Raw genomic sequence first — 20,386 nt, 5'->3', positions numbered from 1 at the left:
ACATAACAAAACGTCACCGTGATGGCATGTGATGATGGCTACTAACAAGTTCTCTCTCTCTCTCTGAGAGCTACTTGGGGTCCCTTTGGCTGGGGGTTGATGAGACACGCGTCTCATTGTGAGCCGCGGCGAACAGAAAAGAAAAAGAATAAAAAAAGAACCGGGACCCTGAAAAGATGTCACGTTCACATCCTCGGCTAAACTATACACGACATACTCTATTTGAGTATGCATTTATGTATAATACAGCCGGGGATATAGCTAGTAGTCTACATACATCTATTCTATCCGCTGGCAATGGGGAAACAACTCAAAGAAACTCGACACAAAATGTACAAACCGTATAGACCGTTATTGCAAGGCAAACAAATCCCACTCTTTGCCCCATTCTTTACTTCTTCGTTCTTTACTTTTTTCCCACACACACGGCGACGACGTGATTACACACGAATGGAACTGTTTGTGGGGTAGACGTTGGATATTCCCTAGATCCTCTATTGTGTATCGGGAGAAAAAAAGACGAGGATGCAGATACACACACTCGTCGGTCACTGTCTTGAATAATAGGAGCCGTGAGACTGGCGACAGATGAGATTATTCCGATCCGGAATAAATAATAACAATAAAAACAAATCACAGGGAGAAAAGAAAAGAAAAATATGACGGGATTGATCATCATTCATGGATTGTGTATCACAGCTGAATTATAATCGTCAAAAAAAGAAAAGAAAAGAAGGAAGAAGATGAAAGGTATAATATAGTTAGTAAGAGTAATAACAATAATAAGAGTAGTAACAATCATTATTTCGGTATGGAAGGAGGAGGAGCAATGACAAATCGACTCTACCGAAAAAAGAGCTAAACCAAAAACGAATTTTCTTGTTTTTGTTAATAAGAGAGAAATGTAGTAGAAAGGACAATGTTCAGCACAGTTCAGCACCTATAAACGCTAATGAACATGATTAACAATACTGCGTTAAGTAAAAGATTAGGGAGGGAGGGGGTTAATTTGTATCAAAAAATTTAATCTTGTTTTTCTCCAACACCGGAAAAGATATAACAATACAAACTGTATAATATATAATAAGTACACACGCTCACTTGCAAACAAAAATCTCGTTAATGTTTTACCTGGCAGGAAGTTTACAGTATTGTAAATGCCTAAATAAGAAAACGAAACATTTAAACGTTAGTTTTTGCGGCTGTTAAATATTAAGGGGGGGAGGAGAAAAAATATGTGAGTGATGTTAAGAAAATGTTAGACTATATGAATACTTTTTTTTGTTTTGTTTTTCAACTGTTTCATTATATAAATGACAAATGGTTGTGCACTGTCATGGCGGCTGCGCTTATTTGCACCTAATCGAAGGGTAATGAACCTGTAATTGTTTTGTTGCGTCGTGATTTTTGTTTTCTCATTTTCGTTTTGTTCGTTTTTGTTTTGGTTGAAAATGTTAAGGTTATTTGGAAGTCCGTAGAAGATTTTGTAGACGGAGTTGAGTTCGATTCCAGAGGCTCGTCGACACGAGGTCGGAAGAGGAGCCCATGGCGGTGGCTGCTGGATCGAAGAGTTTGGCGCCGGCCGGTGGATGGTGAACGCGCAGGGGATCCCGCAGCCGCTTCAAATCGTTTTCAACCTGGGCGAGGCTCTCCTGGAGCCGATTGTACTCGGCCACGTTCATGCCCACCTTTTTGGCTCGTTTGTGGAACTGCAGCAAGTACTCGCGGTCACGAACCTCGGGCAGAATGTACTCCTATTTTCAATGACATTAAGTATGAATCGATTTTCTTTTAAATGATAACTGGGTCAAATCCTATACCTGCTTAGTGAGGACGTAATAGGCGAAGCAAGCGATGGACGTTCCGTAGGTGACAAAGTACGTGATGGGCTCCATAATGTCCCAGCTGTATTCCCACCATGTGAGACGGGCCAGAGCTCCGAATTGGACGCCCATGAGAGCCAGTCCGACCCAAGTGAAGGTTGTCGTCCTCCGCTCGGCTCCGGCCATCACTAAATTCTTCTTCTATCAAAATAAGAAAAGAAAAGATTTGCTTTTATTAGTCTCCGTCTGCGGACGGACAAGACCGAAAAGTTGTAACTTTCGGTCGACCCCAAAGACAACCAAGACAAATAGAAAAGACGCAAGGGCCATCAGCTCCTGGTCTAAATGAATGGCATGAAATCGGATTACACGCACGGGGCTCGTCGTCGTCTGCCGCCCTAATAAAATTACTCCCCCCGCCGAGAGTCTCTTCCGGACAGCCGGAATATAAGATGAAATAGAAGGAAAATGAATTCTTATTTCCCGAGTGAGTACTTCTTATATCAACATCTTTTTTTCTTTTTCCCGATAGACACACACAAGGGGGTGACAGAGACAACCCATCACGTTGTCTAACACGAGAAAAAAGTTTGATGGGAATATTTTTACTTGTTCCAAGGGAAGAAGCTGCGATTGAAGTTGTTCCAGCTGGGCCATCAAATGTCGTTCCTTCTTCAGTTGGTGTTCGCCAACGTGCAGGGCCTCGTACAATTGCATCACTAAATTCTGCACGTCTGAAAGTCGTTCCATCTCTTCCTGGAGGAGTCAAAGGAGGAAGACAAAAAATAATGTCGACAGCGACAGATTATTATATAAGAAATGATGATTCCCAAAAATAGAAGAAATTACCCTGGAAACGCGTTCGCGTTCGGGAGTCGTTACGCGATAGGAGACGTCGTTGATGACGAGATCAAAGTCCTGTTCCATCAGCGATTCAATCGTGTTGGACGCAGCGATCCTCGTTCCGTCTGTTTTATTTTAAAAAATAAAAATAAAAAATAATTCGTGATGGGCTCAACTGAAAACGGTCACGAACGCTCGGCAATTTTTCACAGAAATGGCAGAGAGCGGCGGCTTAGATATAAGAAAAGGGATCCTATTTCACGCAAAAAAGGGAGTGGTGGTAGGGGGTCGAATCCCGTTGGGACAGGTGATGGGCCCGGGTGACGGACGGAACTGCGCCGAGTTGAACGAAGTTGAACTGGAATCAAAATAATAAAAAAGGGAAAAGAATAAAAAGGGAAATGCACTTACCGATGGTTTTCAAGACGACACGATCGATTCCCCGGTCTTCGGATCGTATTTGTTCCATCAGGTCGCCGACGCTATGCGTGACAGGTCGCAATGAGAAGAGACTAAGCGAAAAAAAAAGAATTGGTTCCAAATAAAACCGAAATAAATCCCAGAGTTAACAGCGACTAGACGACACACACCGACATAGGCGGACAGAAAACAAAAAGGAATCAGGTCAGGCGCCGTTAGGTTACTTTTAATTTTCGATGTGTACAACAAGGAAAAAAGGGAATATTACAACGTACAAAAGCACTCTATTCAAATTGGCCTTTTTTCGCTGTATTCAATTGGTCTGGGATCTTTTTTATTTTTATTTGAATGGCCGCATCACGCAAGGGAAAAAGAAGAAATTGCGTCACTGGAGATTATGCAAATAGTCTAAAAGCTTCTTCCCAATAAAATAAAATGAAAAAGGAATGTGTGTGTTGTTTACCAGAGCTCTTTTCTGGACGGCAGCGGCACGGTGAGCTGTGGCAGCCCTCGGAGGTACTCGACGCTGACTCCCATCTCTTTCGGCCCATCTGTGCAAATGTCAAATGGACAAAATAATCAAATCTCAAGTTACACATCCCGTTAGGTCCAATCGAGTTGAAAGAGAAGAGAGAGACCGAGTAACCTCGGCGGGAAAGAAATCAATATTTAAACAAGACAAGAAACCCCCCACCCAATTCGACTTTGGACATGCAGTATTGGCAGTGGCCGAAATTGTGTGTTGTGTGTGTGTGTGTTGGGTAGGGCCGACGATCAATACCCGGCGGTTGTTTTTCTTTTTTTTTTCTTTTCTCTTATGACCACCAACCACGGCAAACCAACGTGTTAGTCCTAATTACTATTAGCCTTTTATTTTTCTTCCTTCTTCTTCTTCCCCCGCGTTTATTGATCCGTTCGATTGCAGACCCGCCAAAAAAAAAAAAGTTGTCCCGCTGGTATCGTTCAAAATCGTTAAAAAAACATAATGGACTATGTGACACACACACAAGAGTGTCTGTTGAAACACCCAGCCATTAACGGTCATTAGGCGATTGCGTCATAGAAAAAAAGAAAAAAACTAAGCGGAATCCATCCGTCCGTATAAGAAGTGGGGGGAGGAGGAGTTGCCGGATATGTATTACAATCTAACCCCCCCCCCCCCAGTCCAGTTCAGTCCAGCCCAGCCAGCAGCCCTTTGGAAGGGGGGCTAAATAGCAACACACAAAACTTTGATGGATTTTCACTGGTGTGTGTGTGTGGCTCTTGATCGTGACTCCCGCAGGAATAGTTGAATACACACGCACGAGTTTTAGACTCGTGCGAAAAAGAATATCTAATAAATAAATAAAGAAAGAAAAACTACACCCAAATGATGGTAGACCATCATCAAACAGTCCGCCTTGGCTGCTGGTCACGACTCGTAATATCAAAACCAAAACTCACGGAAGTTAAACATACACACGGGTAATGGCGGGCGGGATACATACACACACACACTGTGTGTATGGGCTTCCGGCCGGATCGATGGCTGGACTTGCCCCCCACCTAAAACTTGCCTCTCACTATGGAAGAAGAAGGTCGGAGCTCTCAGCTGTTGGTTATAGTAGTTGCAACTATAACCCCCCCCCCTCCTTCCGCCATCCATCCCAGCACCGGCCAGCCGGCCCAGAGAGAGAGAGAGAGAGTCTATGACTCAAAACTTGTTAGCATTTGAATGGTCCAGGAAAAGAAAGTAACTTTGGAATGAGTAGTCTGATATCTTTCCCTGTGCTGCAGTTGGTGGCGGTGCTTAAGTTATTTTCAAGTTGAGATATACCTTTAGTAGGTATTTGTTGATTATCCCGAAAAGGTTAAAGACATTCATTTGGGGGTAGGTGGGAGAGAGAGAGAGAGAGAAAAGAAAGTTTCACGCCGATTTGAATAAATGTGAGATAGATACACCGCAAATGATTTAGACCGTAAAAATGTTCAATCAAATCACCGGCGATTATTTATTAGTCGATGACTCAAAAAACCAAAATATTCGTGAGTCTCTTACGGCACCGAAGAGAATCCAAAAACCAGTTCCTGGCCGGGAGGCGGGAGGATTAATAATCGGCACATGCAAATTTGACTGATAAACCGCAACTAATCCAAAAAATTGCGGGAAAAAAACCAAACAAAAACAAGAAAACAGTGGCGCGGGATTGACCATCCAATTTGATTCAAAGAAAAAATTAGTTTCACGTTCCATTCAACCCGACCGAAAAAAAAAGACAATAAATTTATGGTCAACTTTTGATCTCTTCCTTTTTAAGAAGATATTTTCGTGAAAATTCTACACACGCAAAGCTGAAGAGAAGAAATCAAAATAAAGAAATATATATGCCCCCGTTGGCTAAGGAAAACTTTCTCCTGGACTGGTAGCTCCGAGTCGTTGTCCGTTCGTGAAAGAAGTTTTGTCGGGAGAGAGAGAAAAGAGATGAACGGACCGTGAGCTGGCTGGGGGGAAAAAAGGGAAGGGTTCCTCTTCTTCTAAATAAAACGCGGAAGGAAAAGAAAGAAAGGTACAATGCCCGTCGACCTCATTCTATACAAACCCAAAATTCTTTTCCCTTTTTTTTTTCTTCTTCTTTCAAGTCGCGTTGTTGTTATTTCTTTTCCCGATAGTTGTTGTTGCGGCTAGTACGACACATTGTTACGACACACACAAAAGTTGGTTTTTTTTTGCGCAAGATATTATGCAGGAATTCTTTTTGTGACGAGAAGCCGAACAAAAAGATTTATTATCAAATGTGTTCCACCGATTTGTTATACAGAGGAGTGCTGGTGGCTGGTGGTGCCCAGGAGAGAAATATCCAGGACGGAGAGATTTGATTGCATAATGGCCGTGAAAGAACAAGTCGATATAATAATAATACCACCACCCGCTAGAGCGAATCTAGGTTGCATTTCTGACTCGGCTCTTTTTTCTATCCAACGATTTATTTTGCAATGAAATCAAAAATATCATAAAAAGTTCCAATTCAATTCTTTAACTCTTTTTCAGACTCGTTTCGTGAATGGTCTTCTTTTTCTACTAGGGGAGAAACCCCAAAATGGACAAAAGGGGGTAGTCAATCTGGTCCCGACAATCTCACGAGTTAACAACATGTTGAGAATTAGAGATTGCGCAGTTTTCCACTCTCCACTGGAGAATTTCCAGGCTAGAAACACAAGAAAACAAGAGTTAGAGTTGATGATGGATTACCTTCCCCCCCGTGTTATCGAGAGAGAGATTGGCTTTCGTTAATCATCTTTTTTTTTAATCAAATAAAAATTTCATCTCGGGACGCTTTCTCATTTGAACTGAATTGGCCCCGTACAAGTCGAATTTCTTGTTATTTTTGTTGCGTGATTTGGCGATGACTTTTGGAATTTTTTGGGACATTCCACACGTCGTTTTGTTTGGGTAAATCCCATTGAGGGAAAAATTCTTTTATGGAATTTTTTTTACGATTGGCGTCGGGTGTCGCTATGGTGACGGAAAAGGTTCCATCAATGTCGAGTACCCCCCCAAAGGCGATTTTCTTTCTCAACACGTTTGGAAGAAGTTGATGACGTCCATTGAAAATTACATTGGCCGGGATCGCGCGCACCCACCAAAAACGGTTGAGACGCCGAGCAGCTCATTTTGATGGATGCCAGCCTATTTTGTCGTCAAATTAAATGTTATGCCCTTATAATTCTCTCCCTCCACACACACACACACACACAAAATGGCCGTCAAGTCGCCCCCAAGAGAGCGTGATGGGAATTTTTTCCCATTGAAAAATAAAGAAAAACACCAGAAAATGATGAATAACCAAGTCGGCGGCGGCAGAATATATAAATTACCAATTCAACAGACCCACACATAGAAAAATGCTCCCCAAAGACACGGAGAAAAAATAAAATAAGGAACACTTAAATTATGCCTGGATAAATATATACCTAGTCACGGACCTCCAGGTTCTCTCTCTCTGTTACAAATATTCCGGGAAAAAATAAAATAAAAATAATAAAACAAGGAATGAAAACATCACGTAGTAATGTACTTTTACAGGAAGGTGGGGGGAGTGTGTATACTTTATTAATGTGGGCCTCGACAGTACTGTACACACACACACAGATGCACTGGGCGGCCCCAAAGTGCCTGTGTGTGTGTAACGGGACGCCCGGGACAACAACAAAAAACCGCAGCCCGCGGGAAACCAGGTCGATTTTGATGCGCAACTGATGATGATAATCATTGTCTTTTTTTTTATTTCTTTTATTTTCAATCTGAAATTCCGAATTTTTTCAAAAGGGGGAAGTCGTAAACTAATCATGAAAATGTCCGTTCGATCGATTGGCAAACGGAAAATAAAATTTAAAAAAACCAAAAACAAAATTCCGATTCCGAATTAATGAACCGGATTTCGGCATTTTGGTGTTTCGGCGGCTGAATAAATAATCTGTTTGTTTTTTTTTCGGAGAAAATAATAATAATGGGAGAGCGCGGTATATTTCGGTGTGCTGGGCCAGGCCGGCCGACAACTTGCGGTGACTCATAGGGGGAAAAAAAAGATACGGTGTCGGAAACGTGTTCCAGAATAATATATCTGTCGCCCCATGTTTAGATTCACTGCACGTTAACAGATTTCCATTGGAATTTTTGTGAAGAAATATTAAAAATTGGATCATTTTCTTTTCTTATCTTGATAAAAAAAATGATGTTGCGGCAGTGATTTCTTTTAAAAATTCAACATTTTTAAACGACGCCATTGAAAACGGCAAAAATAAAATAAATGGCAGAGAAATACCAGGTACGAATACGAAATAAAAGTAACGGAATGAGGCCGGTGGCACGCGTGTTTTGCGGGCACAAGAGCAGATGGTCTGCCCCGGTACCGTCCATCGCCCGTCTCTCAGATGCAACAAAACAACAACCGAATGTCTACCCTCATTACAACGCACCCCATTTTTACACGTACAGAAAAAGAACAGCAGCAGCAGTCTGTCGATTCTTCTATTTTTTAAGTAGATTTTTCCAGAACAAAAAACCAACGGACGAAAAGCTCGTCCAGTCGATCAACACATCCCGCCGCGATCGTTCGCCTCCATTTGGGCTTCTTCTCAAACGTCAAATCCAATTTGCCTGGACTCCCCGCCAGTGATTCTGTTTTGGTTGCTGTTCAATTTCAATTCGGGAGTATCTTTTCTATTTGGCTTATCAATTTGACGATCGATTCGCGGGAACGGAAACGGTAAGCGAAAATTCTCGTCGCCTTTTTTTATTAGTGTATAGTGGCGTCGACGACCATTTTCCGCACATCCGCCAGTCGTTCCAATTAATCGGCAATACATCGATTCCATCCAATGAGCCATTCACGCGCATCCGCTCGTCAACTGTCCAGGATTTCTAACTCGAATTTTCAATTTCCCTTTTTCCCCTTTTGATTTCGAAATCATTTGCGGGAAATCGAACGAAAATTTCTCTCCTCCCCTGGACGGAAATAAAGAAACGGGGCGGGTCTTAAAAAATAGTTCCAGTGAAACGGTTTTTTCCCAGTGAATCTTTTCACCTGCGCTAATTGGCAATCGAGAGCTCGCAATAAAGTTTTTAATCAACAGCCCGAAAAGTGCAACACGAGAAAGTGAATTAGAGAAACGGAAAGTTTTTTGGCTGGTGTTTTTGTCCAGGGGACGGTGGGAGAAATATAAAAATTCGACTCTCTCCGTCGATGGACCTTTAGGGCCCAGCAGACAAAACAAAATAAAATAAAATCTTGGTAGAAAGAAAGCTTTCTAGACACTTTCGATTGCGCTGGATGATCGCCCAGCGCGAGTCTAGAACTAATAAAGAAAAAAAAGAAGAAGAATGTCGGTGGTGTAATCATCAAATGGCCCGCGGAAGAACAAATTTACTGGACCGGTTCGTACGACTCGTATTGGCCACTTCATCTTTCATTTCTTCTAGAAAGTTATATGGACGCCCATCAAAGAAAGAAAAAAAAAATAGTTATCCTCAATTTGAGACCAGGCTCTGTCTACTCTATATAACACAATTTTAGTGTAGCCACTTTGGTTTTTATATGGTCGAAAAAAAATGAAATTCCTTTGACAAACAAAACGATCCAGGGATAAAAAATAAAATAATAATTTCCAAGGTTTTTTTTTTCTTTTCATCTTTCCCTTTTTTCTTCTTCTTCCTACATTTCTGGTGAGCGTGAAAAACCCATTTCCCCAGTCCCAGTCAGCAGTTTGGGGGTAGGGGAAGAAAAAGAAGCGGGTCAAACTCTCACCTGCGGGCAACCCCAAAACGTTTTGACCTACCTGCTTCTTCTATTCCATCTCCTCCTATGGTAAATCAAATACCCTTTAATCACAATCATCTCTTTCTCTTTCCTTTTTTTCCGTGTTGCGTAGAGAGACAACTCACGAACGGAATGTGTTTTATCTCCTAGAAGAAGAAGCATGTTTTAGGCCCCTTTTGGACTCTATGCCGTTGGGGTCGCTCGATCGATGAGAGAAAGTTTTTTTGATATTTTTCCACCCGGAGAAAAGAAAAGAGAAGGGAACCCGAAAAATTTTAAAAAATAAAGATAAAAAGAGAAGTGGACATTAACATGTAAGAAACACACACACAGGTGGAAAAAAACCAAAAAGAACGGAGGAGAGATGGAACCAGCAGCAGCCCAGCATCACGCGAGATGCATCTGCTGCTTTGACCTCAATACAAACCCCGAAAATTCACAGCGCCAATGTCGCCAAAAAAAAGGTGTTTCGTTCGGGAGAGAGAAAACAAATCGAGGAGAGAAAAGATTTGGGCGCGTGGGCTCACGAAGAGCCCATAAAGTCCCCCCCCCCCACTCCCGATCGGCCACCATTACACGCACCGTGAAAGAAAAAGAAAAAAGGGCCCATGATGGATGAAGACTCTGATGATGGAGATCTACACCGACCCCTCAGTGGCTTTTTGGAGAAAGTTCACATGGCGTCGGGGTATTTCGGTTGGTTCTTATACAACCGGGCGGTATATGTATGTGTAGATGCGTTAGTACCGAAACTCTGGCCGGGACTGGCGCAGCTATTAACCCACTAAAAGGGTAGAGAGAGAGACCTGGTAGATATACCCGGTGAGGCTGCTGACCTGAAGAGAACCTGTTGGGAGTCACCATCTGCAGCACGCACGCTAGAGACCTCGGCTCTCTACTACCACTTAGTATACTTGTACTCAACTGCTGTGCTATCTTTCTCCGGGTGAAAGAAAGTTCTTTTCACCGAGTAGTCGGGCCAGCAGGTGAAAATCTGTCTAAACGATTGAGGCTAATTTTATTGGGCGTTTTTTTTTTGGGGAAAGAGGTGAAAAGAAATCGCATCCAACTAAAATTCAAATTTCCCGCCAGAAACAAAAATTCAAATATTTCACTGACAATTTTTCGCATCGATATCAAAAGAGAAATAAAATTTCTAAAAAAGAAAAAATAAGAATTCGGATAAAATTCCAGAACAAGTGGTCGTGATTCGTGACCGCCATGTCACGAACAGAATGTTTTTTTTTTTATCTTTCTAGTCAGGTTAAAAGATTCCGGAGAGTCATTGCGGCGGGGAGAGAGAGAAACCATCATGATGTTTCTCTCTCCATCTCTTTTCATCCCGGGGGTCATTTTTCTATCATATTCAAAGAGAAAAGATACGAGGAGAAAGTATATCTACCTGGGCTTTTTTTTAAAAAATTCTGAAACCCGCCAAATCTGAAATGAATAAAAAAACTCGCCCGCCGGCTCTATTCCGCTACGTCTAATCACACGAAATACACACACAAGTGAGTTCTATAGTAGTAGCTACACACAAAAGAAAAAGGAGTCCCCTGCCACTCCTCCCCTTACCTCCATTCAGGTCTCCGCCCTTTTACGCTCCATCGGTACACACACACACACACGTACACACACAACCAGCCAAATAGTAGGTGGCCTCAAATATGGGCTCCTCTTTTCACCTGACGAACCTCCAGTCGCTTCGACACCTGCGAGTCTTCAACAACTCGACTGCTATCCCCCCCACTAACCAATTCGACCAACATTTTTTAGATTTTTACCTTGATTGTTTTTCCACCCATTTTACTTTGACGTTGGGGTTTGACCTGATTTGTGGGGGGAAGCGAAACAAAAATTTACAGTCAAAAAGTTTTTCCTTGCGGTTTTTGATTTGTTGCCGGAAGGACGCCATTGATTCTGGATTTTATCGATCCTCCTTCGTTTGGAAGAACTTCATGAATTCGGGTAAGTCACACGGCGTCATATTTGATCCCCCACATACCACGTGGGATTATTACAAAAAAAATCCTGACGCAATTTTTTACCATAGAAAGACAATGCGTATGCAATAGCCCTATCCACCATTTTTCTTTTTTTGTCTGTGTGTCCTCCTTTGTCTGTCACGCGGGTGATTTTTTTTTGTGTCATGTCCATTCCCAATCACGAGATGATTTTTCGTCACATCGAAATGTCGCTGTTGTCGACATGTTGGATGGGCCTCAGAAAGAAACGGCCCAGTTCTGAGTTTGGCTCTGCCGACGAAGTGGAAACGTTTCGTCTTCCAATTTTTTCTTTTATTTTTCCCACAAAAAGGCAAAAGTGTTTCCCAGATTTTTATTTTTATTTAAAAAACAAACGCACATTGTTTTCCCTCAGAAAAAAGTGATCGGATTACTCAGAGAGACCCAACCGGATTGTCTGTAAAGAAGAAAAGGAAAATTCGTTACACAATTGCTGATCTTGTTACACACGCACGCAGGAGAAAGAAAGACGATCTCTAGAAATTATTCAACTGAGAATAAAAGGGGTACGAAAAAAACCAACATGTCGTCGTCGGTTGCTGTCGGTACGGATTTACCTCCGTCGTATCAGGAAGCCACGACTGGCCATCAAGTGCGTCCGGCCAGTTGCATCGTGACTGCCTGCCCGTGCACAAGTCGCTCGTTTTGTAGCACTAGTGGAAAAATAGAAGAAGAAGAAGTAAACGACAGAATGGATCATCGCAGGCCTGGCAAAAGTGTCACATCCAATCGGCCGCTGGGCCCTTTCGGGCGAACGGGTCGACGACGGCCCGTCCGACCCAGTCAACCTGATTTAAATCACGGGCTTGTAGATCCGTCCCGACAACGAAAACGGGTCGTTTGCCGACACGGTTGCGGTTGTTTCGATCTTTTGCTCAGTTTTTTCGGACCTTAACAAACAAAAAAAAATTTCATCCGGCGGATTTTTTTTTTTTCATCCGCCGGAATTATTTTTTTTTTGTATTTTTTTTTCCCCATTTAAGAGAACGAAATTTTTGGTTGTCATCGCTATTATTTTATGATTCCCACCCCGCCTAACGGGTTAAAATTACAGACACACACGCGCCGAGTGCTTGTTCGTGTCGTCGCCGGAAGGCCGGAAGTCGCTTCTTCCATGTCCTTTTTTTTCTCTCCTTCTATTTTGGTTTAAAAAAAAATCTGAACATTTCCCACACACAAGCGACAGAAACATTTGGGTCACCGCTATTATACGTACAACAAGAAAAAGAAAAATAAGACAGGGGCGGGTGGGCGCATCGTGTGAATGGCAATTGGATGGAACGCGAGATGGCCCGGATTAGATAAAAATAAGAAGAAAGTCGACAACAAATACCAACGGACCAGTTTTTTTGTGTTCTTTTGTTTTCTTTTGATCTGTGCAAAAAAATTGACGACAACAACAACAACAAGAACGCAGGTTGTTGCCCTACGCTCCGGCATTGAACACTTAATCCAGCGGAAATGGGACGTCTACGACGTGGTCATAGTTTGGAAGTCATCTTTGAAGACGAGACGGCCGAATTCCAGCCATCCATCGCCCGTCTAGAAGAAGAGGAGTACGCAATAACCAAATCTTTCCGGTGGTTGTACGTTGAGTCTGTGCTGTTACATATCCATCCCATTTTCTTTCATCTTTTTTCCTTTTTTCCACACGCATCCGCACCGGAAGAAAATGGGGACACACACAAAAGTAGTTTTTTTTTCCATCCACTCCGTCACAAAAAGAAAGAAAAAAGCGCACTCCCATTTCTTGTACATCTTACACCCAAAATTCCCGCGGGATTATTTTTTTTCTTTATCCGGTTGTTGTGTCTGTTGTTGGCCCGGATTAATTGATTGGCTTCCTCTACCCTCCTTTTTATTGTAGCCGGAATAAAGAAAAAATAGTTGACTTCATTTGGCTAATGGATATTTTTCTTTGTTGTCTGCTGGATGGAATTTTATTTTTAGATTGACGGATGAGTGGAAGAATTACCGTCGACTGAGCCGACGTCAAATTCTCTTCCAGCAACAACAAGAATCCGGCCCGGGATCATCATCTTCTTCTTCCGTCCAGGTGACCCTCTGCTCGCAGTGTTGCCACCCGACGGAAATGGACAGCGGGTCTACGATGGATCAGACGACGACAACTACCACCACGGTCAGCCACATTCCGGCCCGCCGCCGGAATTCGACTTATTTAGCGCTGGCCTGCGCCAACGCCGTCAGCCAGGGCGCCATGACCCGCAGCCTCCGCCAAATGTTCGAGACGCAGCCCGTCAGGGAAACTCAGCCGCTGCTCAGCCGGGCCGAAATCAAACAGCAAATCCAGGCCGCCAGACTCAGACGCAACAGCATTGCCGTTCTCTATCCATCTGGCGCTTCCGGCAGTCCCGAACAACAACCCGACGACATCGTCACGGCTATCCCAGCTGTTGTCGTCGATGCCGTCCCAATTAAACAACAACCACCTCCGACGCCGGCCAAGCCAACAACAACAACAACAACAGCCGTTAGCTCCCCACCGTCTACTCCGCTCCAATTCAAATTGCCGGCCAGTCCGGTAACTGACAATGCACCTGTGGATATGTCGAGTCCACTTTGCATCCGCTGCGACAAGTGCTCATCGATTTTGACCAGCCCACCAGTGGCCGTCTCTTTGGTCATCAATTCCGGCAAAAGCTTTTCGTCGGCCGTCACTCAGCCGCCCACGCCGATCCATCAGGAAATCATGGCCAAGGAGGAGAAGGAAGTGGCCGAGGAGAGGACTCCGTCGCCCAGCAAAATCATTCCGACCAATCGGGAAGTGCTGGAGGAGGAATTGCCCAAGCCGGACACGGTCAAAAACGCCCGTTGCCTATTCGAGTCGAGTTTTATGGAGGCCAGCAGCAGCAGCAGCGGCAATTTCAGCACGTTGCAGCACGTCAAATCGAATCCATCCAGCAAGATTTTACGATCCGAGTCGAGCATGACGCTGGATCGGGCCGGCACACGCAGCTCTTCGGTGGCCAGCCGGCCGTCGCCATTCCGCTGGCCGTCACGGCAGGAGCACGCTCGTAATCGTTCGCCATCGCCATCACCATCACCGTCACCCATTCCGGCGCTGGTCATTCCGGCCGCCACCAAGTCCCACCACCACAAAATCACATCGTCGACGCTTCCGTCGTATTACCGGAGTTCTCCGTCTCTGACGCAGTACCGATCGTCGCGCCACTCGCTCCACTCGACGGATGTCGAGAGTTACGTCTCGGAAGGCGGAAGCGATTGCTGGAGCAGCAGCGATTTGGAGAGCGAGGCCAGCTATTCGTCAGTGTCGGGCGGCGGTGGAGGTGGACGGGACGATTTGTCGGACAGTCTGGACGGGATGCGCTACATCTCGCCGGATGTGATGGAAAAGATCCGCTCGTATGGCATGACTCTCACCTTCGTCAACGGCAAAATGGTTGACGAGGAAGATGACGATCAAGAGGAGCCGGAAGTCATGGCCAAAGAGGCCGCCACCCGCAAAGTCGTCCAATCGATCCGCTCTGCCGGCCAGAGCCAACCGATCACGGCCACATCCACTCCAGCGCCACTCGCCCCCAAAAAATCCGCCATCAAACAGCAGACGAAAGAGAAACTACTCAAATCCGCCAGCCCTCCGCCCCGGATTGTCGCCTGCCTTCCCAAACAGGAAACGGTCGAAAAAGCCAACAACAACAACAACAACAACCAACAACAACTGCGATTCACTCAAAAGATCCGACACAGTTCCGGTGAATCGTCGGCCAGTTCGGGCGTGAGTTCCGGCACCAATGCCGGAAGTGACAGCAGCAGCAGCAGCGAGCACAACTCTCCGTTCGCCAGTTTGAAACGCACCAAATCGGCCGGAGCGGATCACACGGTGGAGAGGAGCCCGTCGCCTGGGCCACGCCAATCGGGAACTCGCAAAGCCGTCGGCTCCTCCCCTTTCGGATGTTATTCCGTCGTCTACAGCTTCAACGCTTCCGCACGCAGCCCCATGTACGTCTAAACTAAAAACTTCTTTTTTCTCTTTTTTTTTTCTTCCGAAAGAAAAAAAATTCGTTTCATCCTTTTTACTCGATCCGTAAACAACAACAAAAAAAAGTCATCCGTATTTTTCTTCGATTTTATCCAACTCCGCACGCGCTCACGAAAAAAGAAAACCCTCCCCCCATGTTTAAAATTATTATAATAAATAAGATATAATATCATTTTTATATTTAGAACATTATATATCCGCCCCCAACAAAATGTAGCTCTCTCTCTCTCTTCCGCTCGCCGCTGGATGAAAAAAAAAAAAATAATAATCGAAGAAAAACGGCGCACGCAAATAACAAATCAATTCCGCCGCCTATCCCCCCCCCATCCATTCCTTCCACTCATTTGACACTTTGATGAAAAGAAATGAAAATACAATTAACGGATGACTCACTTTTAATTGAATTCTTGTCGGTTATTGTGCCAGCTGCTGGTCCTGCAGGATGAGAGGAGGAAGAACAAGGGCGGACGCTGGTCCATCCATTGGGTCGGAAGACGGACTAGATATATAAAACAAAACAAAAACAAAAGATAAAGAATGTATGAAATGAGATAGATATATACAATGAGATTATTATCTAAAGAATGGTAAGGGAGATAAAATATAAAAAAACATTGGCTGGATTCTGTCCACCATCCATTATCGATTTGCTGGCCCTTCGTACATCTTGAATTTCCCGCCTCTCTTGTGTGTCAGCGTGAAAAAAAAGATGTAACCTCCCGCAAAAAAAAAAAAAAGTTTTCTTTTTCCTCTTTTCTCCCTTGGCCGCGTCAGATGGTTCATTAACACCATTATTTACAGGAGGAGGGGGAGACCGCGCCCCACTGCGGGATTCACGGCAGATGGACCGTGAGGGATCGATGTAAACCCGCATGCCAAGAATTGATAAGATCAAGCGAAGATTACAAGAGGACACACACACTAGATATGTGTATTGTGTTTCTCTACTTGGTAGTTTTTATTTTCTCTAGATCCCAATTATTTGAATACTACACGCTAGAGCCACTTCCGCACGCTCTAGGCGGATACACACTACACACCTTATCACAAGGGTATGAAAAAACGAAATTTCGGGAGACGTTAAATATCCTACGGCCACACCCGGGGCAATACCCACAGATAAGACCCGTCTAGAATCCCATTTTTATTGTGGAAGAAAGAAATTTGAATACATTTGCCAGTTAATGAAAGCGGAATAGGAAAAAAAAGATCTTCCGTTTCTTGGCATCTCTCCAGAAAATGGAAAACTATTCATAGCCCGAGAGAGAGAGAGATCCTGGCCGTCTAACAAACAAATTTCCATGTCATCACACATATAGTTAGCAGCACAACTCACAACTTCTACTACATAGTCGTCGTGAGTAAACCTGGGAGAGTGCACAGCAACTTCAACAAAGATGGAGGCTGTTCTTTTATCTCCACAGGCACAACAACACACTGAAGCTCCTTCATCTTATTGTAGAACCGTGAAAATAAAGAAGAGAAAGTGTTTGGGTATACCTGCGACCAGTCGATTGGATGGCTGAATTTCAGCGTAACGCGAGCCCGGTTGGCTATCATGTTACACACACACACACACACACGAGAGAGAGATGGCTGAACTTGAAATGATAATATAAAATGTCACGGTGTGTGTGTGTGTGTGTGTGTGTAGGGATGAATAATAAATGGAATCTAACACGAGATTTTTTGTCGATCGGTAGAGGGGAGAGAATAACGAATGTTGTAAACTGAAACCCCCAACAACTTTCCACACACCCAACGGTCTCACGTGCAGACCGTCGTCTGAATAGCCAACGGGTGAGAATGTTGAGACGAGTGAATCACCACTCACGAATTGAACAAAGTTCACTGTGCGCCTGAGCAGCACCTTTTTACTCCACAGCGCAAACTCACGAGAGATCAACTTGTATTATTTTCATTCACTAGATTGGTCTTGAAGTAGGTCCAATGCTCTCATCTCTCTGGAGAGGCTGCGAAACAAGTTGGAACACGAGCTAGACACAATACTATCAAGAATTCTTCTCCACGTTCACTTTCCATCAGCTGCACAGCTGATTGGGGCAGACGTCAACACACCCGCTTGCCGATTAAAGCGTTAGATGGCGTCTGATCGATACGTCAATTGATGCATTTGTCAACAAATTGAATAGGTTCAACAGCAAATATTTTGTTTTCATATTATATAATGGCTAGCAGCTCAGAGCCGGGACCTGCTGATACAAGTCAACCTGAGAACGATCAAGCTAAATCACCCAGTGTCGAATGCTCGCCAAAAAAAGGTTAGTGTGATTCAGGATGCAGCTATTCCCTTGGCAAACAGCCATTGACATGTAGGCCATAATGGAAGCTCAGTGCTACGTGCATTATCGTTGATGGTGTCCTTAATTACGATATGTTTTGGCAGGTCTCACCACTTTATCTACCAGCACCAGTAGCTATGAGCCTCTGGAGACTCATGATCCCACGCTGAACAGGCTGGCGGTCACAATGTTCCAAAAGGTCCACGAGTACCTCCAAGCAGAGCTGACCAGTTCAGAGAGTGAATACCAGCTGCTTGAACAGATGAACAAAGTCACAGCGGCTAAATACAAAGATCTGACCCAAGTGGCTGCCAACGTTGGAAAGGGAATCATTGAGCTCAATGCAAAATGTAAGGAAACATTTATTTATTGACAGTGTACATACTTAAATGTATTTTTTTTACAGTCAAAAGTCTAGAAGTATACCTGGAACAAATTGATCAGATTGAGGACAACATTTCAAAGCTCGAACACGCTGCTTACAAACTTGATGCCTACACAGTCAGATTGGAAAACAAGTTCAAAGCATTGACAGCTGAGAAGCGGTAGCAATGTAAATTTTAAATTATCTGTTTGGATGCCACTAATACAAAAAAATGATTGAATAATACATTGTATATCTGTCTAAATACCTATTGTCCTTTTTTGTGCAACAGCGCAGGTAATCAGCCGTTTCAATTTATTCCCTTGTTTGGAGTTATCAGCAGTATTATTTATCGACCCTTTTGCCACATAAATTTCACTAATCTTTTTTGACAGCAAACGTTTAGTCCCCTACGGAAAAAGCGTGTCCCCAAAACCGGTTGACGCCCTTTATTATTTTGCTGGTTAACCAGATGGGAAAAGTACGATTCAAAACCCTTTGGGCGATGGCTGCCCTCAAATATCTACTTTGCGAAATGACCAGGCACATATACTGTACATTCAAACTTGAAATGAGGAAGTAACTTGTTAAAACATCCAATTGGGCCCCTTTTTTTATTTTTAATACAAACTTTAACGAGACCATAAGGAACTTGAGTGCCGATATAAAAGTCCTGGGCTTTTTTATTGAAATTGGTTCAGTCATCTGCGAGAAACGGCCTCTAAACGACTTCTCCCAGCTGCGTGATTCACGCTCAGGTATATCTTCTCAGTGAATATGCAAATATGTAGCCCACTAATAAAAAGTTCTTTATTGAAACCCTTTTGACGCTGCTGAGAAAAAACCGACGGTCGTACATTTCAATCAGCCCTACACAAACGAATAGTCCAGGACTGCAGCTGCAAAGTATTTAAAACAATATCCCAATAAATATTTCTCTGACAATGCATTGATTCTAGGTCGATGATGCCGATCGAGCAGTTTTGTATGCTGAAGCTTTCAAATAAGTGGGTCTGATTGGCGCACAATGGACGTGATATCTAATCGTCTCTAACGGAGAAAATGTTGACCATTCAATTTTTTTACAATTTTCTTTTCACTTGATTGAGCGTGATAAAAAGAAACGTGATGGCCACTCGACGGGAACCCTCCTTTTGTTGAATCCATTCCCGACATGGACTGTTGAATTTAAACTTGACGTTATGCTGCTATACACGCCGGCTGAAATTCACGGAAAAAATATATCAGCCGCCATTACATAAGTTTCACGAAACGTATAAAGTCACATTTTATCGATTTTCTAAACTTTTTTATTCTCCCCCCTCTCTAGTACTTCTCGTCTAACAGACGGTGATGTTCTTTGTGGTAAAACTCGTAAAGAGACAGTGGGAGTCGCCGGGTACATTTCTACAAAGTCATAAAAGTATATAGTTAACGTTTAAATGATTATTATTAATTCAGATAAAAAAATAATTACTTTATTCTAACTTTCCGCTTCAGATGATTATTATTACCTGGAAAGTAGCTCAACTAGTGGCGTCATCATTTACAAGCCTTGCTAAAATTTAAAAAAAAAACTTAATGCATTTAGCTTCAATTATTTTAGTTGGTTGGCTATAATTATGAATGACGCCCAGGGCAAGGCCAGCGAGCGTTTCATAAGCAATCCACGCACTTAAAATGAACCATAAATCTGGAAAGTTCATGCGAGCTAGTAGATCTCTCATCTGTTATTGATTTAACATGTAGACTGGCAAAATCATTGCGGAGGAGGTTCTTTTTTGGGAAACGCGCGTTTCTGTGGAAACTGTTGGAAATAAGGGAGCGGTTATTTCCCCTGGAATTGACGGTAAATCAAATCAAATTTTTTGTTCCTGCATTAATCAATTATTTCAAATGTAATAAAAAATAACCTCGGCGGTGGATGATGAAATCGCTCAACTTGGCGGCGTTTGCTGCAGCTTGGTGCACCGAGAACCTTCGTCCATAATTCATTACGTGATGCCTATAATGAATCAGTTGCCTTTGAACTGCAAACTTGGTGATCCTTTTGATCCTGAAACTGATCAAGGTCCCCGGCCCTCTCAGGTGCATATTTGCAATTCAAATTTCTTAAATAATTAAAACCAACCTGGTGTATGTGAAAGGTCACTGAAGCCCAATTCCGCTCTGCAATGGATTATATAATCAATCGGATCGCGAGGTAGATGGATCCTGTACAATGAGGAGGTGGACGTTTTTTGGGTGGGTCCAGCGCGTATTATGATCAGCCAACTGTACATGTATTTTCTG

At 43.4% G+C, this 20,386-nt stretch overlaps 3 protein-coding genes and 1 long non-coding RNA gene across 8 annotated transcripts; 2 read left to right on the top strand and 2 right to left on the bottom strand.

The window, feature by feature from the left end:
- Nucleotides 1-1,285: 1,285 nt before the first annotated feature.
- On the bottom strand, nucleotides 1,286-17,456 carry LOC124203989 (calcium uniporter protein, mitochondrial-like). 2 transcript variants are annotated; one of them, XM_046600961.1, is made up of 8 exons: nucleotides 16,928-17,456; nucleotides 15,821-15,926; nucleotides 3,550-3,649; nucleotides 3,078-3,178; nucleotides 2,673-2,791; nucleotides 2,433-2,579; nucleotides 1,821-2,024; nucleotides 1,286-1,754 (listed from the first exon to the last, which is right to left on the bottom strand). In XM_046600961.1, the coding sequence occupies exons 1-8, from the start codon at nucleotides 16,985-16,987 to the stop codon at nucleotides 1,461-1,463; spliced, it is 1,131 nt and encodes a 376-aa protein (XP_046456917.1). In that variant the 5' UTR covers nucleotides 16,988-17,456; the 3' UTR covers nucleotides 1,286-1,460. The 2 variants fall into 2 exon arrangements, with proteins under 2 accessions (XP_046456917.1, XP_046456918.1); XM_046600962.1 differs by having other exon boundaries at nucleotides 3,550-3,637; nucleotides 16,928-17,071.
- Nucleotides 8,155-15,826, top strand: LOC124203977 (flocculation protein FLO11-like). Of its 4 annotated transcripts, none has more exons than XM_046600933.1 (3): nucleotides 8,155-8,332; nucleotides 12,817-12,962; nucleotides 13,357-15,826. In XM_046600933.1, the coding sequence occupies exons 2-3, from the start codon at nucleotides 12,868-12,870 to the stop codon at nucleotides 15,395-15,397; spliced, it is 2,136 nt and encodes a 711-aa protein (XP_046456889.1). In that variant the 5' UTR covers nucleotides 8,155-8,332; nucleotides 12,817-12,867; the 3' UTR covers nucleotides 15,398-15,826. The 4 variants fall into 4 exon arrangements, with proteins under 4 accessions (XP_046456889.1, XP_046456887.1, XP_046456888.1 ...); XM_046600931.1 differs by having other exon boundaries at nucleotides 12,817-12,992; XM_046600932.1 differs by lacking the exon at nucleotides 8,155-8,332 and having other exon boundaries at nucleotides 11,612-12,962.
- Nucleotides 17,457-17,566: 110 nt separating the features above from the next.
- Nucleotides 17,567-18,359, top strand: LOC124204003 (biogenesis of lysosome-related organelles complex 1 subunit 2-like). Its single transcript, XM_046600979.1, has 3 exons — nucleotides 17,567-17,709; nucleotides 17,835-18,080; nucleotides 18,137-18,359. The coding sequence occupies exons 1-3, from the start codon at nucleotides 17,616-17,618 to the stop codon at nucleotides 18,277-18,279; spliced, it is 483 nt and encodes a 160-aa protein (XP_046456935.1). The 5' UTR covers nucleotides 17,567-17,615; the 3' UTR covers nucleotides 18,280-18,359.
- A 139-nt stretch (nucleotides 18,360-18,498) lies between these two features.
- LOC124204005 lies at nucleotides 18,499-20,347 on the bottom strand. Its single transcript, XR_006878700.1, has 3 exons — nucleotides 20,226-20,347; nucleotides 20,008-20,156; nucleotides 18,499-19,931 (listed from the first exon to the last, which is right to left on the bottom strand). It is a non-coding gene; the product is annotated as an uncharacterized LOC124204005 (long non-coding RNA).
- Between the last annotated feature and the right edge of the window lie 39 nt (nucleotides 20,348-20,386).

The sequence above is a fragment of the Daphnia pulex genome, chromosome 10, assembly GCF_021134715.1.
Source record: "Daphnia pulex isolate KAP4 chromosome 10, ASM2113471v1".
Lineage (NCBI taxonomy): Eukaryota > Metazoa > Arthropoda > Branchiopoda > Diplostraca > Daphniidae > Daphnia > Daphnia pulex.
Note: the sequence above shows the minus strand (reverse complement) of the source record. Positions and strands in the feature narration are given on the sequence as shown.